The 19432-nt window shown below is 60.7% G+C and overlaps 2 protein-coding genes across 2 annotated transcripts; one reads left to right on the forward strand and one right to left on the reverse strand.

Moving 5' to 3' along the window:
• The first annotated feature begins 7259 nt into the window (after positions 1-7259).
• PRSS57 (serine protease 57) lies at positions 7260-10931 on the forward strand. Its single transcript, XM_068535083.1, has 5 exons — positions 7260-7338; positions 7673-7826; positions 8790-8934; positions 9324-9578; positions 10705-10931. The coding sequence occupies exons 1-5, from the start codon at positions 7260-7262 to the stop codon at positions 10915-10917; spliced, it is 846 nt and encodes a 281-aa protein (XP_068391184.1). The 3' UTR covers positions 10918-10931.
• A 974-nt stretch (positions 10932-11905) lies between these two features.
• FSTL3 (follistatin like 3) lies at positions 11906-18135 on the reverse strand. The gene is made up of 5 exons (XM_068537450.1): positions 17965-18135; positions 16414-16599; positions 14014-14229; positions 13240-13467; positions 11906-13149 (listed from the first exon to the last, which is right to left on the reverse strand). The coding sequence occupies exons 1-5, from the start codon at positions 18065-18067 to the stop codon at positions 13082-13084; spliced, it is 801 nt and encodes a 266-aa protein (XP_068393551.1). The 5' UTR covers positions 18068-18135; the 3' UTR covers positions 11906-13081.
• Between the last annotated feature and the right edge of the window lie 1297 nt (positions 18136-19432).

A 19432-nucleotide genomic window follows, 5' to 3' on the forward strand; every position in this document is an offset into this window, starting at 1 on the left:
GGCGCGGGACTGATTCTCCGGCCGAGCCAGTCCGAGTCGGCCTGGGACGCAGCCTGGCCGCCATCCATCCCACCCCTCCCCGGCTCCTGGTCCGGAGGGGGAGCGAATGGGGACAAATAGCCCGGGGGAAGTCCAGGAGGCCGCTCCGAGGACCACGGCCCTGCTGCGGGCGGAAGGTCCCGCAGACTGTCTGCGGGAGTATCTGGGGAAGAGCATCCGGGTAGCGGGCACTGCAAGCGCAAAAGGCCGGCGGTGGGACCGAGCCAGGCCCGTTTGAGGAGAAATAATCATAACAGAGCAATTGCTGGTCTTCTGAGCACTGGCTGGGCTCTGGGGTTGGCCCTACAGTTGAATGAGGGTTAAGGAATTGAATCTGCTCCCACGGGGCAAACAGGCCTGCGTGCTCAGAGTGAGAGGGGTCCGTAGAGGGGGCAGGGAGAACTTAGACTTTGTCTTGAGGGCACTGGGGAGCCACAGCAGAGTTTAGAGCAGGAGAGGGGTCACCCCGGTTTATGTTTGTGAAGGCCGCTCGGACTGCCAGGTGGGGAGTGGATGAAAAGGGGCTAAGGGGGCCGGGGGGGGCTTGGGGGCCAGAAAAGGCTGAACTGGGGCCCCCAGGGACATGGCAGAGGCTGGACCAGGGTGAGAACCAGGTGGATTCTGCATGGATCTTGAAGGGGGAGGATGCAGGATTGCTACGGGGTGGGATGAGGGATGACAGGCATCGGGGTTCCCCTCTCCAGCCTGAGCTCCTAGAAGGACATGCAGACATGAACGGGGCCTGGGAGATGACAAGGGGGCCTTGGTCGGGCAGCTGGATGCCCAGGTTGGAGTTTGGGGTGAGGCCCAGCCTGGGCTAGAGGGGGTCTCCCCAGGGTGGGGAGCAGGTGCAGGCAGCAGAAAGAGCCGACTCGCTCGCCTGCCGTCCCCTCGATTCCCTGTAGTCCATCTTGGATCCTTCATCTGTGCAGACCCCACAGAGCAGGAGGGAGGCAGGATCTGTCCCCACCAATGTGTTCTTAGAAGGACACTAGCCACCGGGTCCCAAACACGCTCACTCCAAGGGGGGGTGGGTGCAGAGAGGGAGGTTCTTCCAAAGCCCTTAGGGTTCTTGTAAAACTGTTCTGCTCAGCTGGTGCTCAGTAAATGGGTGTGTAAAGGGAAAGAGGCTTGGATGAGCTCTGGAGAAAGATGGGGCACGATGCACCCCAGACTGGGGGGAGGGCGTGTCTGCCTTTCCTCTCACAGGCCTTTGCACCCTCCTTTTACAATGAACATGTACCCATTTAGCGGGAAAACGATGAGATAAATTAGCAAACAGAACAAAGAAAAAGACTCAGAAACATCCGGGGGCCTGGGTTCCAGTTCCAGCTCAGCTCTGTAGGTGCTGTGTGACGCTGGGTCTGTTTCTTAACCTCTCTGAGCCTCACTTCCCTACCTCCTAGGGCTGCTGGAAGGGTTGATGGAGCGAACATACACGAAGGACTTGAAACAGGGCCCAGCACACACTCGCTCAGGGGTTGGCAAACTTTTTCTGTAAAGGGCCAGATAGTAAATATTTTCAACATCGCGGGCCGGCTGCTCTCTGTGGCAAGGACTCAGCTCTGCCATTGCAGCGCAAAAGCGGCCAGAGGCAGAAGGTGGCCACATCGTGTGGCCATGTGCAATAAAACTTTAGTTATAGGGACTTCCCTGGTGGCGCAGTGGTTAAGAATCCGCCTGCCAATGTAGGAGACACCGGTTCGATCCCTGGTGCAGGAAGATCCCACATGCCGCGGAGCAACTAATCCTGTGCACCACAACTACTGAGCCTGCGCTCTAGAGCCCGCGAGCCACAACTACTGAGCCCGCGTGCTGCAACCACTGAAACCCGCGTGCCTAGAGCCCGTGCTCTGCAACAAGAGAAGCCACTGCACCGCGATGAAGAGTAGCCCCTGCTCACTGCAACTAGAGAAAGCCCGCGCGCAGCAACGAAGACCCAACGCAGTCAAAAGTAAATGTAAGGGCTTCCCTCGTGGCGCAGTGCTTGAGAATCTGCTTGCAAATGCAGGGGACACGGGTTCGAGCCCTGGTCTGGGAGGATCCCACATGCCGCGGAGCAACTGGGCCCGTGAGCCACAGCTACTGAGCCTGCGCGTCTGGAGCCTGTGCTCCGCAACAGGAGAGGCCGCGATAGTGAAGGGGCCCGCGCACCGCGATGATGAGTGGCCCCCGCTTGCCGCAACTGGAGAAAGCCCTTGCACAGAAACGAAGACCCAACACAACTAAAATAAATAAATAAATAAATAATTTTTAAAAAAGTAAATATAAAACAAATAAATAAAATTTATTAAAAAAAAAAAAAAAACCTTTATTTACAGCAGCTCCGGCTGCTCCCAGACATCATCTGGGCGCTTGGACTCCAGGGGGGTCTGACACTGGACTCTGTGTGGGCCCCAAGAGCCCACTCCTCCCCTGTCCCTGAGTCGGAAACCCCCTCACCTCTCCCAGCCCTGACTCTAGCTCAGGCCTTGTGTCCCCCACCCCAGCTCAACTACAGCCTCCCCATCTCCCCACCTCCTCTCTCCTCTCCACTCTCACCAGAGGATCCACCCCCACCTGCCCTGCTCAAGCACCTTCTATGGCTCCCCAGTGCTCTGCAGTCTGGCTCTCGAGGCCCAGGTGAACACTGGAAGCACCCTTCCTTCCCCTGCCCCTGCCGCACACCCCGCTGGGCAGTCCAGACACCTTCTCCGCACCCACCCGCTGGGCGCTCCTCCTGGATTCCCCTCCTCACTCTCCCAGGGTTCCTGGGTTTCCTTCTTGCCCTAAAATCCTACCCCCTCCCTATGCTTCTTGCCGACTCCGGTCACTCTTTCCCCACTTAATTCTGCTGCAGACGATGTCAACTCACTGTCTCTCCGCCAGGGCAGTGGTCTGTGTCCTCCTGCTGCTGTGTCCCCTGCCCCCCACCCCCCGCACGCATGCAGTGCCCGCACACAGCAGGCACTCAATAAACACTCATGGAATGAAGGGCTGCACACCTCCCTCCATCTCCTTTGACGTTCCCCGCAGGAAGGGTGGCACTGGCGTCCAGTTTGCAGACAAGGGGCGCCCAGGGCACCCAGCCCCACGCTGAGCTCTCGCCACAACCTCAGAGATGCTCTGGGGTCACCTGTTTCCCAGAGGAGGAGACCGAGGCCCAGACAACAGTGGCCAAGCCACATCCCCACACCCATCCTCCCTCTGCGGAAATCCTGGAGGCTGCAAGGACAGACGAGGTGGACAGCAGTGGTGACACTCTGCCCGCCACCTCAGTTCACCCATCCGTGGAATGGGCTTGCTCAGGGCCCCCACGTGCCAGCCACTCACACCTACTTGTCTCTTCCTCCATTCTCTGCCAGGCCTTTGGATGCGGGTCCAGGAGAAAGTCTGTGAAGGGCAGTGGTGTCTGTCACCACACCACACTGGCCAGGGCTGGCATCCAGAGGGAACCTGGCTGGGATGCAGGATGCTGTTGGATTGGGCTGTTTATTCTTTTTTTTTTTTTTTTTAGAGATTTATTTGCTTCCTTTGTTTTTTGTTTTTTTTTTTTGGTTTGTTTTTTGTTTTTTTTAAAATTTTTGGCTGCATTGGGTCTTCGCTGCTGCATGTGAGCTTTCTCTAGTTGTGGCGAGCGGGGGTACTCTTTGTTGCAGTGCATGGGTTTCCCATTGCAATGGCCTCTCTTGTTGCAGAGCACGGGCTCTAGGCACGCAGGCTCAGTATTTGTGGCGCACGGGCTCAGTTGCTCCGCGGCATGTGGGATCTTCTTGCACCAGGGATCAAACCCGTGTTCCCTGCATTGGCAGGTGGATTCTTTTTTTTTTTTTTTTAACATCTTTATTGGAGTATAATTGCTTTACAATGTTGTGTTAGTTTCTGCTGTATAACAAAGTGAATCAGCTATACGTATGGCAGGCGGATTCTTAACCACTATGCCACCAGGGAAGTCCCGGACTGTTTACTCTTAAGGCAGTGCCGTCCACTCAAGAAATAAGAAGCTGGGACTTCCCTGGGGGTCCAGTGGTTAAGACTCTGTGCTTCCATTGCAGGGGGCACAGGTTTGATACCTGGTCGGGGAACTAAGATCACACATGCTGTGCAGCGCAGCCAAAAAATAATAAAAAATAAAAAATAAAAGAAAGAAAGAAAGAAGTGATTTCCTTGGAATGTGAGTTAAAGAGGTTAAAAAGTAAAGTGTGGGGTGTAAGGGAAAGCGTCACCAGCTGACACCTGCCGGGCCTGTGCCCCATTCCAAGGACCAACCCTATTCACAGATGAGGAAACTGAGGCACACAGGGGCCAAGTGGGGGGGGGGGGTCCCTGGGCTCCAACACGGAGTCTGGGGGGTTTCCTGGGAAGATTTTGAGCCTTGCTCAAATTCTCAGGGGCTCCTGACCAAGCCCCATACCTCTCCTGACTTCTTGAACCTCTGCTGCTGCTTTGGGCTAGGGAAAAGGCTGTGCACTTACTGAGCGCCGACTGCATGCCCCACTCAGGGCTGGGTGATGAACACCGACTGCATGCATACCCCACTCAGATGCTCAGGAACTGTGAGCTAATCTCCTCAATATGTAAAGAGCTCCAACAAATCAATAACAAAAGTAAGAGTTCAGTAAAGGGAGCTATTATTATCATCATTAGCAGCAGCAGCATTATTATTGTTGAGTTGCTCTGACTTGGAAAGCCACCCAAATCCTCCATAGAAAGACCCTTCAAGGATGACAGTCCCGGAGTTCTGGGTTCAAGACCATCTGCTGTGCAGCCCCAGACCAGCCAAGCTCCCCTCTCTGGGCTTCAGTTTGGAAGTGGAAACACTGAGCTCCACACAGTCCATTCCTCAGCACTTGGTAATTTGGGTCCATGAAGGACAGTTGCTGGTTTCACAACTGCTCACCAGACAAGAAGGAAATGCAACAGGCTGTGGGAAGAATCGGCCCCCGGCAGAGGCAACAGGAGCTGGCCTGAGGCTGCAACCCAGGCCCCATTTCTCCCTCGCTGTGCAGCCTTAGTCAAGGTACTTAAACTTTCTGTGCCTCTGTTCCCCCATGAGTAATATGGGGACAGAAACAGTACCGACAGCCTTGGTTTGCTCTAGGACTGCATGAGTTCCACACATCTGCAGCTTCGGGTAATACCAACCCCCAGGGGCGTGTGGCTGGGGGAAGTGACTGAGGCCTTGGGGCGCAGACGAGACAGGACAGCCCCAGGGAGCCAGAGTGGACAGGAGCCACCAAAGTCTCCCAAAGAATCATCTGCTACCGCCTGCATTGACTTCTGAGGGAAATGCGGGGTCCAGCTCTGGCCGAGACCCCAGAAACGACTTTCGCATGGACGTTTCCCACTTTCCTCCATGTTCAGGGCCTGATGGTTTCCTGCAGCTGCAGTAATACATCACTGCAAACTTAGTGGCTTAGAATGACGTTCTCTTACCTGATCAGTGGGCCTCGCTGGGCTGAGATCTAGGAGTCTGCATGCCAGCATGGCCGGTTCCTTCCAAACCAGCTGGTTCTACCCCCACCCGGCCGCTTTCAAGGCTGTGCCTCAGTTTCCTTGTCTGTGAAATGGGTGTGATAACAACACAGCAAACTAATTAACACAGGGGACTGAGGTTGGCTAAATACGGCCCCACAACCTCCCCGTCCTGGTCCTGGGACCTGTAGGCATGTCACCTGATGGGGCAGAAGGGACTTCGCAGGTGGGATTGGGTTAAGAGAGATGGGGATGACTGGATTCCCGGGGGCCCAGCGGGAGGCGGGAGGGTCAGAGGCAGAGAGACGGGAGATGCTGCACTGCTGGCTGTGAGGATGCAGGAGGGGCCGCGAGCCAGGGATGCGGCGCCTCTAGAAGCTGGAAAAGGCGGGAACCGCTGCTCCCCTGGAGCCTCCGGAAGGACCAGCCCTGCCCAGGCCTGGATTTAGCCCCATGAGACCCATGTTGGAGTCCTGTCCTGCCTCTATCTCTCTGTCTCCCTCTGTCTCTGTGTCTATCTCTCTGTCTCTGTCTCTCTTCCCGTGTCTCTGCCACTGGGTCTCTCCCACCTCCAGCTCCACCTCACCCTCTCCGTCCACCCCACGCCCTCACACCCTTGTCGCAATGCTGAGTGACGGGCTGGGAGGACCACCCTCCCCCCGCCCGGCACTGATGGAGGCCACCCTGGTCCTCCGGGCTGGGCACTGCGTTCTGGCGAGGGGCCCTCTGTGCCTCCGAGGCGTGTGCGGGGTGAGCCTACCGTGAGCAGCGGCCACTGAAGCTCCGTTCCCCCTCCCATGACACTGGCCCCCTCTCTGCGCAGGGCTACCCCCAGCCCCAATCGCTCTCCTCCATGCTGTGCGGGGTCCCCTGCCTCCTAGATGTCCCTCTGCGTCTCCACCTTAGTGACTGATGGCGGGCGGGTGCGGGGTCTCAGCAAAGCCTCCGCAAGGCAGCACAGGGCCTCTGACCTGTGTGTCCCCTGTGTGTGGCCCCTCACCAAGGCCCTGCTGCCCCTTCCCTGCTCTGATGCCTCCATGGCTCCCCGGTACCCACAGGAGAAGCCTCTGCCTTCAAGGCCCTGAACTGACCTGACAAGCTCGCTGTTCTCTGGGCACCAGAGCCTGTGCTTCAGCCATGAACCCAGATCACCTCATCTATACCCCCAACCCTGAGAAACGCCAGCACCGTGAGGGTGGGTGCCTTTGTCACATCGCGCTCCATCTCCAGCACTTACCAGAGGCTGGTAATACCGTAGATACTCAATACTTCAATACACGTAACAAAGGCAGCAGCAGTCACAAGGCTTTCCGGAGACTGGGGTTGCAGATGGGGAAACTGAGGTTTGAGGCAGTGACGGGCAGGGCTGGGCCCGGACCCCCTTCAGCTGGAGAGCTGGTCCCCGGCCCTGAGGGGCAACGAGGGCTGTCGTGCTGCCGACTGCGTACCTGGGAGATGCTGGGTAAACCGGGGCATGGCACGCATAAGGGACCTCTGGGGTCACGTGTCTTGGCAGAGCCAGGAGCTCCCCAGAGCCCCCGTGCCCACTCCACTGCCCTGGCTCCTGGCTTCCCATGCCATTATGATTATCATCAACGGCCCCGATGCAGGAGAATCATCAGGCTTTCCGAAGCACTGGCTCAGAACTGGGGCTGGCGGGGCCTCTGACCACAGGCCACAGCCCAGTTCCCCATTTCTGGGCCGCTGGGCGGTGGGTGGACCACGGCCCGCAGAGCTCTCCAGGGAGAGGCCGACCTGCAGCAGCCATGAGGCCCGGGGAGGCGAGCTGGGACTGCCTGCTGCTGACTGTGACCGCCATCCTGATGCTGCCCATGAGGCCCCCAGGTGAGGACCCCCGAGTAGCCCAACCAAGCCCATCAGAGCCCCATACAGGGGCCCCACCCAGGAAGCTCCAGGTAGTGCCACGTGGTCAGTTACTCAGCCCCCTGCATGGCTGTTCCTCTCGGGCCTCAGCTGGGAGGCGGGCAGGAGGCCCAGCTGGGGTCTCGGCCAGGCCCGGGCCCAGGTTTTAGTGCACCCGGCCCCTCTCCCGGCAAACTCCACAGCCTTCTCTGGGCATCTCTGTGTCTCTCTGTCTATCTCTGCCCTCTTTCCCCGCCCAGCCTGACCCCTACCCCACCCTGCCCCCTCCCTGACCCGCTGCCCACACTGCCTGCAGGCTCCTGGGCGTCCCGCATCATCGGGGGCCACAAGGTGACCCCCCACTCCCGGCCCTACATGGCGTCCGTGCGTTTCCAGGGCCAGCACCACTGTGGGGGCTTCCTGCTGCGGACCCGCTGGGTTGTGTCGGCCGCCCACTGCTTCAGCGACAGGTGAGCCAGGATGAGGGGGTGCCGTTGTGTGGGCGGGGCGAGGGCTCGTGCAGACAGGCCTCTCAGCTGGGGGAGTTTACCAGGGAAGGGGGGGCGGCAGAAGTAGGGAAGGAGCAGCAGCCGTGACCATAAGCCGATGTTATAACCGTTATGTTTGTCCCGAGTATATTGTTATAACGATTACTAACATTCATATTGAAATTATTGGAGGCAATACTATAATCGAGGTGGGAATTAGAATAAATATATAATGAGTATTATATTCATTCTAAGTATATTTTTATAATAAGTATTAAAATTAATATTGCAGGGGCTTCCCTGGTGGTGCAGTGGTTAAGAATCTGCCTACCAATGCAGGGGACACGGGTTCAAGCCCTGGTCCGGGAAGATCCCACATGCCGCGGAGCAACTAAGCCCGTGCGCCACAACTGAGCCTGCGCTCTAGAGCCGGCGAGCCACAATTACTGAGCCCGCGTGCCTAGAGCCCGTGCTCCGCAACAAGAGAAGCCACCGCAGTGAGAAGCCCGCGGGCACCGCAACGAAGTGTAGACCCTGCTTGCCGAAACTAGAGAAAGCCCGAGCGCAGCAACGAAGACCCAATGCAGCCAAAAATAAATAAATTTAAAAAATAAATTTTTTAAAAAAAGTACAGCAGCGGGAATTCCCTGGCGGTCCCGTCGTTAGGACTTCATGCTCTCTCTGCAGGGGGAGCGAGTTCAATCCCTGGTCGGGGAACTAGGATCCTGCAGGTCACGCGGCGTGGCCAAAAAAAAAATTAAATTAATATTGCTGCGATTGGAGTTAATACCATAATTGAGGTGGAACGGTAATAAACGTGACGCTTATTATCACGGGCTGGCGTGAGGATGACATGGATTTGCTTGGCAGGTGGGGAGAGACCCAGCCCCGTGCCGGGCGGCCCTTACCCCAGCCTCGCTCACAACCGCCTTCCCCAACCCACAGAGACCCCCGAACGGGCCTGGTGGTGCTAGGGGCCCACGACCTGCACACCGCAGAGGCCACGCAGCAGGTGTTCAGCATCTCGGCTATCTTCATGCACCCCGACTACCATCCGGCCACCCACACCAGTGACATCTGTCTGCTGCAGGTGAGACGCTGCGTGGGGGACGAGGACCAGACGCGGGTCCCCGGCCCCCCAAGATGGCCTGATTTGTTTAAAATCAGCTGTTGGGATCCTGTGAGCACCAGTGCTCAGAGCAGGGAAGGAGAGCCTCGTTCGAAAGACCCTTTGGGCAGCTGAGGAGGTGAGACTGGAGGCCTGGAGGCTGGGGAAGACCAGAGTCCTGGTCTGAGGCAGTTGAGGCCTGATGGGTTGTGGCGCGTGGTGGTGAAAACGGCAGGGCCTTCTGACAGCCTAATGACGGCTGCCACTGACTTCTCTCCATGAGGCCAAGAAGAAACTCAGAAAGGTAAACAGGCAGGAGCAGTGGTGGGTGGCTGCGGTGGGGGGGCCTAACCTCAGTGCTCCCCTTACAGCTGAACAGCTCTGCCATCCTGGGTCCTGCAGTGCGGCTGCTGGGGCTGCCACGGAGGCCACCCAGGGCCGGGGCACGGTGCAAGGTGGCCGGCTGGGGGTCCGTGTCCGACTTCGGGGAGCTGCCGCCTGTGTTGATGGAGGCTGAGGTCCGCGTGCTGGGCCTGGACGTCTGCAACAGCTCCTGGAGGGGGCTGCTGAGCCCTGCCATGCTCTGCACCTGCAGTGGGGACCGCCAGCGACGTGGCTTCTGCTCGGTGAGACACTCAGTCTCTGTCCTGCCTGCTTACCACGTGGGGAAACTGAGGCCCATAGAGAGGGTCAGAGCTGGGCAGAGCCTTGGGAACTAAGTCCCAGCTCACCTTTGCCCAGATGGGCCTCGCCTAAGGCCCTAGAAGGGCACGGAGTTGCCCAGGGTCACAGGGCTGCCACGTATGGCTGTGCAGGTTGCGCACTGCACAAAGAGCTACAGATTTGTGTCTTTAAAAGCAGTGTCAAAAAAAAAAGCAGGGTCCAGATCTCAAGGAAGAAGCTCCTGCTCCTAAGCCCTTGTATGGATTAATGGCAAATTTGGCCCCGGTGCCAAGGAAGAAACTCAGCCCAGGTGTGTGTGTGGGGGGGGGCGGGCGGTGTCTTTTGTTCCAGCCATGAGAGTGCAGTGGTTCAGATTCTGGAGCCCAACTGCCTGGGTCCACGTCCAGACTGAGCCACTTCCCAGATGTGTGGTCTTGGAAAAGTCACCTCACTTCTCGGGACCTCACTTTCTCCATCTGTAAAACTGTCACACAAATAGGACCTACTTCTTAGGGTCAGAGCTGATTCCAGGTGACAATTAGGGTGATAGGTCTGGGGAGGTGAGGGGAGAGGAGGAAGCAGGAGTTTTAGGGTGAGTATTCCGGGAGGTCTCTCTGAGGAAAGTACTTTTGAGAGTTGGAGGGGCCTTGAGAAGATCTGAGGGGAGGCATGCCAGGCAGAGAGACCAGTCACAGGGCTGCTGTGTACAGCTGCGCAAGTCGTGCACTGCACAAGGTTAGACTTGTGTATTTATACAAGCAGTGTCCAGCAGGGGGCAGTAACGGGTCTCAAGAATATGCAAAAGCCTAGAGGTTGGAGCTTGGTTTGCTGCAGGAAGAGCAAGGCAGGCTGGCATGGCTGGAACCAAGTGAGTCGGGGGAGAGGAGGGCAGACAGGTGGGTGGGGGCTGGATCCTCCAGGCCTTAAAGGCTGAGGTGAGGAGCTTAGTCTTTGCTGTAAAAGCTCTAGGGAGCCATGGAAGGATTTTGAGGCAGGGAGGGTCCTTCTCAGATTCACCCGTATGAGCTCCTTTAAGGAAAGTGAGGCCCAGAGAGGGACCCCTGGCCTCACCTTTGCCTCCACCTCCAGGCAGACTCTGGGGGGCCCCTGGTTTGCAGAAATCGGGCCCATGGCCTCGTCTCCTTCTCTGGCCTCTGGTGTGGTGACCCCAAGACCCCCGACGTGTACACACTGGTGTCCGCCTTCGTGACCTGGATCTGGGACGTGGTTCGTCGGGGCCCGCACGGCCCCCAGCCCAGCCCCCCACCCAGGACCACTGGGAGCCCTGCAGGAGTTGCCTGAACCACTGCACAAGATGAGGTTAGCTCCGGCCTGGAAAATTCCATGGCTGGGGCAGAGGGTCCATGGGTCCCCAAACCCCAGGAAGCCTGGTGTGTGTGGGGTGGCAGTTGGGGTAGGGGGGCATCAGTTCCGAAAAGGGCAAAATAACACAATAAAGTGTTAACTGGCTCACCAGACACGATGGTCTGCCTCCAGGGCCCACCCACGTCTTTGAGCTTCTCCTTGGCCTCAGCGTGGCGGGGGGTCCAGTTCCACCACTCCCTCCCGGAGGGACCTTGAGCCATAGGACCTGGGCCCCTCTCCACCCTCCCACACCCTCATCGTGCTGACCCCTCTGGAGTTTCCCACCCCACCTCACAGCCCGAGCTTGGGACGGTCTCCCCGCCTTGGCCCCTACCTGAACCGCCACTCCTCTGCCCTCCAGCCAACCCCACCCACAGATGGGGAAACCGAGGCCGGGAGAGGGTAGGGTCTCTGGCCCTCAGGGTGGGGTCTCAGGTTGGCCTGGCTCACCTTCTGAAAAGCGCTTTGAGCGAACGGTGCCCGGCTGGCGGCAAGGCTGGGCGAGTCCCAGCTGGTACTTTTACTAATCGTGTTAGTGTCACTATGGTACCTCCAACCCTTCCAGGCCACGCCTCCGTTTCTGGACCCTAAACCAGGTGGCCTCTTGGGGCTGCCCTAAGCCATCTTGACCCCCCTCTTCCCCTCCCCTGACCCATAAAGACCAAGACTCTCCCACCCACCCTCACCCCACCTGCCCCAGTTCTACCTCGGCTGCTGCCCACTGCCTGAAGGTGGACACTGAGGCCCCGAGTCGGGCAGCGGCCGCCCCAAGGACATACACCTGTGTCTCTGCTCTGGTTGCTTCCAGAACACCCTGTGCACCAGCATCACAGCACCCCAGGACCCAGGCTGGTAACCCCCTACCAAAGTGGAGGCACAGAGGCTCAGAGAGGTGGTGGGCAAACCAAGGCCTGGACATCCAAAGTGGCTTTTTCAGTGTTTATTTCTTTGGCAGGCGAGGCAGGACCCCAGGGCAGGGGAGGTTGCCTTGTCGGGGGCTCGGGCGAACCCACTGCTCAAGGACACTTTTCCAGGTGTCACAGGTAAGGCACTTCCTGGAGGCTGGGAAGGACACGGACGAGCACCACTGCCCTGTGCTCCTCGCTCCAAACTCGGGGAGCTGGGCTCCTGCCCCGCTGGGCCCCCACCCTGGTCTGAATCTCCAGTCTACACACAGGCACAGGGAGGTGACAAAGAGCAACAGCCCAGGAAGATGGAGGGAACCCAGCTGGCAGGCAGGGAGGGTTCAGCTGGGAACTGGGCCTAGAGGCGTGGCCAGGGCAGGATGCGGGGGACATAGGGTCCCGGGTCTGGACCTCACCTGTGCACGGGGCAGCAGGCACTGGGGTGCCCCTCAGACACACGGCTCCAGGATGCCAGGTGTGCAGTGGGTCTTGGTGTCTATACTCCATCCTGGGCCAGTGGGTGAGCAGGGACCCCAGCAGGTCCCACCCTAAGTGGACTGGGCACCACTGGACATGGTGCCCTGTTCTGGGCAGATACGGCCTCTCCATGCCCAAGTCCTGTGTCCAGAGGCCCAGATGGCACCCTGTCCCTGGGGACAAGCTGGGCTTTTCTCAGGGGCCTTCACAGAACACACTGGAAGCTGGAGGGAGAGGGAAGGTAAGCCCCTTGGTTACCCTGGGGCTGGTGGGGGACACTGGTTGCTTCCTTGGCCTGTCTGGGGTCTGGGCATGTTCTGAGACTCATCTATACACACCCAGGCCGTGGATCCTTTCTCAGCCCCTGGTCCCTGTTCTATCAATAGAGGCCAGGATGCCTCTTAATTAATTGCTGGCAGGAAATCCCCAGCCCTCTCGGTGGCAGCAACAATTAATAGAGTTATCCCCGAGGAAGCAGAAGCGTGGGGTCCTCCTCGGCAGTAGGGTACCTAGGCCTGGGGTGGCACCCCACCCACCAGCCCTGCTCCCAGGCCTCCTTCCCCCAGTCCTTCCAAGATATCGTCGGGGGGCAACAGGGCTCCCAAAATGGTCCCGGTCCAGGCTCTGAGGAGTGTCCGTGGGACATAAATTAGACTCTGCTGTGGCAATAAATAAAACGGGGAAGCCTTGAACGCCAGGCCCAGGCCGGTCCCTCAGGCTCACACAAAGTTCTCCTCCTCCTCCTCCTCCTCCTCCTCCGACTCAGCATCTAACGGCTCGGGGGTGCCTGCAGAGCGGGAGGGACCAAAAGAGAAATGCGGGCGCGGAGAGGGGCTGGGGGCTAGACCCCGCCGCTGCTCCCCGCCCCTCGCCGCACCTGCACAACTGCCCGGGTGGCGCACGCCGATGGAGCGGCCCAGGAAGCAGGTAGCCTGGCGGAGGTGGCACGAGGACATGTAGGTGACGTTGTTGTTGCCACAGAGCTCCTGGCCGGGGCTGGAGGGCGCGGGGCAGGGCGCCGCGCGGCACACCACGCAGTGCGCGCTGCCGGTCTGGTCCACCACGCATGACTGCGGCCGCAGGCACACAACGTGCGCGCACGATTCTGCAGGTCGGGTGTCGGGGAGGGTCAGGGGCGCTCCTCCTAACCTGGGGCACGGGCCCTGCCCCCGCCGCGAGTCCGCCCTCAGGGTCCCACCCTCAGACGCGGCCCCCTTGTTGCACCAGAAGCCACACCCCTCCCACGAACCGCGCCCACACTCCAGATCCACCCTCAATCCCTCCCCCCTTTGATTGCACCAGTAAGCTTCTCTGACTCACACCCTCGTATCTCTCACCCCATATGAGCCCCAGAACCCCCCTTTCCAAACCTGCACCCAACTCTTTCTCATTCATGACCCCACAAAAGTCCTAATCCAGGGACACTCTCGCGGGACAATAGACTCCCTTCACTAGGCCCCGCCCACGAGCTCCCATCTAAGCCCCGCCTAGCACAAGCCACGCCCAAATCCGTAAGATAATAGGACACCCTGGATTGCAGACCCCGCCCCTTCCTGCCAAGACCCCGCCCCCACGCGCTGCGGCAGCGGCCTCTTACAGGATGCTCAGGCCCTGTGGCCCCGCCCCTCCCTCAGGCCCCGCCCCTACGTACTGCGGCAGCGGCCCCGGTACATGACGCGCAGGTCTGGGTGGCCGCGGCAGCGGGCGGAGCGCAATTCGCACTCATCGCGGTAGGTGGCGCCGTCCGAGCCGCAGACCTGAAGGCGCGCTGGAAGCCCCGAGCAGTCGGGCGCGCACTCGCAGCGCGGACGGCCCCCCAGCATGCGGCAGGCCTTGCCTGGGCCGCACTCCACGCCCTCGCACGAATCTGTGGACAGAGGACACACACGTGTGGGCTGGGGCGCGTGGCCGAGGCCGGAGGTCCTCAGAGCCCCCCGCGCCCTCGCCCCCTGTTCCGAGGGATAGAGGCCGGGCCGGAGTGAGGGGCGGTCCGGAGTCGGGGCCTACGGGGGAGGGGACTGATTTGGGGGTCTGGGGGCGGGACTGTTAGGGGCGAGATTCAGCCACGGCCCGGGTGGACCCGGACTCGACGCTGCTCCTGGGGCGGGCTTCTGTCGGGGGGCGGGGCTCAGTGTGGGCGGGAGGGGGGTCTCTGCCCGGAATCTGGGGGTCCGGGAGGAACGGGCTTCCGCCCCCGGTCCAGCTCTCGCTCCGCAGCTGGGCCACCCGCTCGGGCTGACGTCTGTTCCCTGATTTACGCGCGTTTCTGGGAAGGCCGGCGGGGGACCGGCTGCGTCAGCCCGCGGGGGGGGGGGTGGGGCGGGGGGCTCCACCCCGTCCAGGCGCGGGTATGGGGAGGACGGGCAGCGTCTGTTCCCCGTGCCTGCCAGGACCTCCCCGGAGGAGGTGTCAGGGAGGGCGGGGAGTCGGCCTGGTCTGAGGCTCATTTCCTGAGGAGGGGGCCTCCCACAGCCCGAGCCCTCCGAACCAGGGGTTACCGCCCCCCGCAGCCCCATTTCTCAGGTAGGGAAACAAGTCTCTCGCTGAGATCCCCGCCCCCACTCAGGCCCGGCTAACGGCTGCTTCTGGCCTCCCAGGCCCAGTGCAGCCTCCCATCTGCCCCCACAAGGTGGTGCCGTTTTGTCGTCATTTTACAAAAGGGGCAAACGGTTACAGCTGTGAGTTGGAGACAGCCAGGGCACTTTGGCGTGAGAACTCCAGGCCGGACCCGATGGACCCCCCAGCTCTGTGGCTTGTGGGTCTGGAGGGCCGTCTCTGAGCTCGAGTTGACGTTTCAGCCTCAGTTTCCCTGTGTGTAAAGTGGGGCTGATGGGGAAACCCACCTTACAGGGTGAGCAGAAAATGATGGATGCTCCTAAGAGACTAGCTGGCGCCCCCCATGTCCCCCTGCCAGGGCATGTGGGCTGCACCTGGGCGCCTCCCATGCTGCCCGCCCACACGCACATCTGGAAACGCTCCCCGGGGTGGCTTCACGCAAGCAAGAACAGAAGTGGCAGGGCTGACTTCCTGTCCCCAAGGCCAGACAAGGTGGGGGGGGAGGGGGTCCTGGACCATCTCATGCCCAGGCCAGGCACTTTTTGAAGTCTGTCCTCCTCCCAGAAGCCAGAGGGGCTTCTGGAGGGAGCCAGGGCACATGGCAGTTGAGTCTAGGACCACCCAGCCAGGCTGATCTGGGATTAATCACATCCCAGCGGCCAGTCAGGCTCCTCAGTTTGGCCTGCAGGTCTGCAGCCCTCAGCTCCAGCCTCCTCCCTGTGCCCCTGTCCTGACCCCACCCACCAGGGTCTGATCCCAGGCCACGGTCTCTGCTGATGCTCTCCCCCATGCTTTCTCCAGCTGGCGAACTCCTAATCATCCACCAGCACCCTGGCTCTAGAGCCCACCTCCTTCAAGTCATGCTCCCCTGTGCCCTCTGGGTCCTTGCAGGTTCAGCCTTGCACAGGGGGCTGGGAAGGTCCCCAACCCCTTCTCCAGGGCAGAGACGATGTCTTGACTTAGTCATTCACTCATTCTGCCTTCAAAGAGCCCCTAGTCTGATGGGGGAGGCAGCATTTCGCAGAGCATGGTGCAGAGGCACATGCTTGTTAAACATGCAGCTGTTTAACCACAGCTAAGCCCAACCCCAGACCCTGGAATCTGCGGGGTCAAGGGCAGATAAGTGTTTGGGAACACTGAGTGTGGGGTCACAAACCCTACTGGCCAGTCAGGGAGAATCCACCTTCCTAGGAGGTAGGTGTGAGCACATCCACCAGGTGCAGTGCAGGTGGGAAAGGCCACCCTGGCAGAGGGCTCCTCGTGAGCAAGGGCCTAGAGGCTGGAATCCAAACTGGGGACTCCTTGGAGCTTCCTGAATCCTCACCTGCAGGAGCCTAAGCTGGGAGCCTGAAGGCCCACAACCCCTCTCTGAGCCTGGGATCCCCGTGCCGGCAGCCTCAAGCTTCTGCCTGCCCCCAAGACGGGGGGCTCACTCCTGGCTGTCCCGCCTCTGACCACAGTGATCCTGGCCTGCGGCCGACACCCAGGGTCTCACCTTTGCAGGGGAGGCAGTGGACGAGGCCCAGGAAGCCCAGGAGGCTGATCTTGTTCCCCGGGTGCGTGAAGTTGGACCAGGCGGTGTCGATGTTACCAGACGCACAGCACTCAGCCTGGCTCACGTCCGTCCTCAGCACCAGGCTGCAGGTGGCCTCTCGGCCCTGCTGGAGCCAGCAGACACCACCTGCGGACAAGCGGGCCAGTTCCCACGTGGACAGAGGTGCCCTCCGGTGCCCCCACACACACCCAGGCCTTGGCCTTCCAGCCAGCTGCCGGCCCATGGTGATGCATACAGTCGGTGCTCAGTAATTATGGAGGGGATAATCTGCCCCTGACCTGGGAAGGAGGGGCAGAGAACCGCACAGGTGTCCCCACCCTGGCTGCAGATTCTTTGGGGACCCTTCCTCTCTGGGCTCCAGCCCCAACACTGCTGCAGCACCCACCCCAACCCCTCCTGGGAACCTCTCCCCCCAGGGTCCAGGCCCCCAGCCCGGGCCTGGCATCCTGCCCGAGCAGGCAAACACCCGGAGCTGGACGTGTCAGGGTCAGTGGGCCCTGGAGCCGCCTCTCCCGCCTCTGCCCTCTGTCTAGACAGCGCCCGAGGGCACGCGGAGCCCCCTCGCCCAGCAGCCCCCCCTCGCCTGGCCCGCCTCTTACTCACTCCAACTCGGGAACATTCCCCTCGCATGAGCTCACTGTCTCCCCGGGGACGCGGCCTTCGGCGAGGGGGCTTGGCTCTCCCCTCACTGCGGGGCTGGGGTGGGGCTGCAGGGTGGGGTGGGGGGCAGATGGCCCTCGGTTTCTGCACCGTTAAGTGGGGGCGGGGGTGGCCACGGCCCCCATTCCGTGGAGCTCCCAGGCTCTGTGCTGAGCGCCTCCCAGGGACCAGCTCTGGGAGCCCAGCACATTGGCACCCCGTATAAAAGGGGAAACTGAGGCCAGGAGTGGGGATGTGACTTCCCTGGCACCTCCGCAAGTGGCAGGTGAGATTCCAATGACCTGTCTGCCTGAACCAGACCCAGGGAAAATCTGAGACCCCAGCTGGAGGTCCTGAGTCCAGCCACCCAGCCCTGCCTTTCTGGGGCATCGGGACCCGGATGGTCCAGGTTCAAATCCCCGCTTTGCCACTTACAAGCTGTGTGACCCTGTGCCTCAGTTTCCCCACCTGGAAACCGGGCAGAAGAGTGCCCACACTACTGGGCTGTTGCGTGGATTCCAGGACGGAAGAGGCAGACACTAGGCGCCCAATAACTGTCAGCAGCTCTTGTGACTAGATTCTTGATAAATAAATTGGGAAGGAGTCACATCTTCTCTCCTGACCTCCTGGTGACCCTCCTTTGGGCCTTTTGGGGCTGGGGGAGGGGAGTCTCAAGCCCTCCCAGATTCAACCTGCAGCGGCCACGGGTCACCACGGGTCACCACGGGTCACGGCTCTCTGCCCCCAGCTGCCACCGCCGCCGCGCCCCCCGACCTCGCCCCCAGGCCCGCATTCCGGGCAGGCCCACGTGGGTGGCCCGCCCCACCCGCCCCTTCCGGCCGCCCCACTCACCGGGCGCGGGGTCCCCCGAGCCCACGGAGCCAACGAAGCCCACGGCCCACGCCAGGGCCCCCCAGGGCAGCGGCCACAGTAGCCCCGGCGCCCCGGGACGCATGGCGGACGCAGACACGGCGGCGGCCCCCGCGTCGGACGCGCGGGCGGCGGGCGGGCAGGCGGGCGGGCGGCGGGGAGGGCGGCGGCGGCACCACTTCCAGCGCGCGGCCGGCGCGCCCTATAAAGGTCCCGCGGGCTGCGGGCGGGGCGGGGCGGGGCGGGCCGGCCGGGGCGGGGCGCGGGGACGGCGGGGCGCGGGGCAGTGTCGCGCGCGATGTGGGCGGCAGCTGGTGGGGGGCGGGGGCACGACCCGGGAGCCGGGCTGGTGGCTGTGAATTCGAGGTGTCGCCGTGCGTTTGGGGGACTGGCCGGTGACCCAAGGGGAGCGCGTCTGTGGATCCGTGAGCGTCGTGGTCTGCATGTGGTCGCTGGGGTGGCCCCAGTGTGCTCTGGACTCCTGGCCTGTCCTCCCCGTCCCTACACGCCCACACACCCGGGGACCTCAGCCCCAGCCAGTTCCCTAATCACACCCCCCGGCCACCCGCCTGGCCACTTGGCCGCTGGAGCCGGTGGGCACGGCTGGGTGTGAGCGCGTGGGGGGATGGGGAGGCTGGCGGGGTGGGAAACAGAGGCAAAGAGGTGTGGCAGAGAGAGACCCCAGAGACACGATGGTCCCGAAAACATCGCTGACAGCAATAATCATACCACAAGATTTCCACAGTGCCCACTGTGCCTGGCCTTTGCCCCTCACACCTGAGATTGCACCAAACACCCCAGGCCTTTGCAAACCGTGCCCCCAGGCCACATCAACAACCTGCTGGCTTCTCTCCTCTAAGGGTCAGTGCTCCCTGTCCTGGGACACCCTGGAATCCTGGGTTTCCCACAATTTATGATGGCCACATCAGCGTGGGCCTGGGAAGCCCTGAGTCCGCTGGGGCCTCAGTGCAGCAGGATGCTTTTCCTATTTTGGAGCTGATCCCTTCGATCTTGGGGGCCTCCCAAATTGTTAGGGCACCCCAACAGGCTCATGGGTCCTGTGCAGCACCTCTGTGTTTGTGCTTCTGGGAAATAATTAGTGACAATCTGCTGGTAGCAGGGAACTTTGGGGGGTGCTGGAGCCTCAGGTTGACCAAGGCAGACCCAGTCCCATCCTTGCTGAGCTCATGGTTTGTTGGAGTCATAAACAAGAAAATACATAGAAAAACAAACTAATATATAACTTTAAAGAGTGGAAAATGCTTTTAGGAAAAAACAAAAATGATTGAGAGCAATTGGTTAGCTCCCAGGGCCACCTATGCCTCATTGCCCCCCATCCCTGCATCTGCCCCCACCCCGGGTGTAGAAACAGGATCCCTGAAGGCACAGCCCTTCCTCTGCATGCACGAGATCTGCTGCTGGCCGACACCATGCCCAGACCACTTACTCC

Source organism: Eschrichtius robustus, chromosome 2 (assembly GCF_028021215.1).
Source record: "Eschrichtius robustus isolate mEscRob2 chromosome 2, mEscRob2.pri, whole genome shotgun sequence".
NCBI classification, from domain to species: domain Eukaryota; kingdom Metazoa; phylum Chordata; class Mammalia; order Artiodactyla; family Eschrichtiidae; genus Eschrichtius; species Eschrichtius robustus.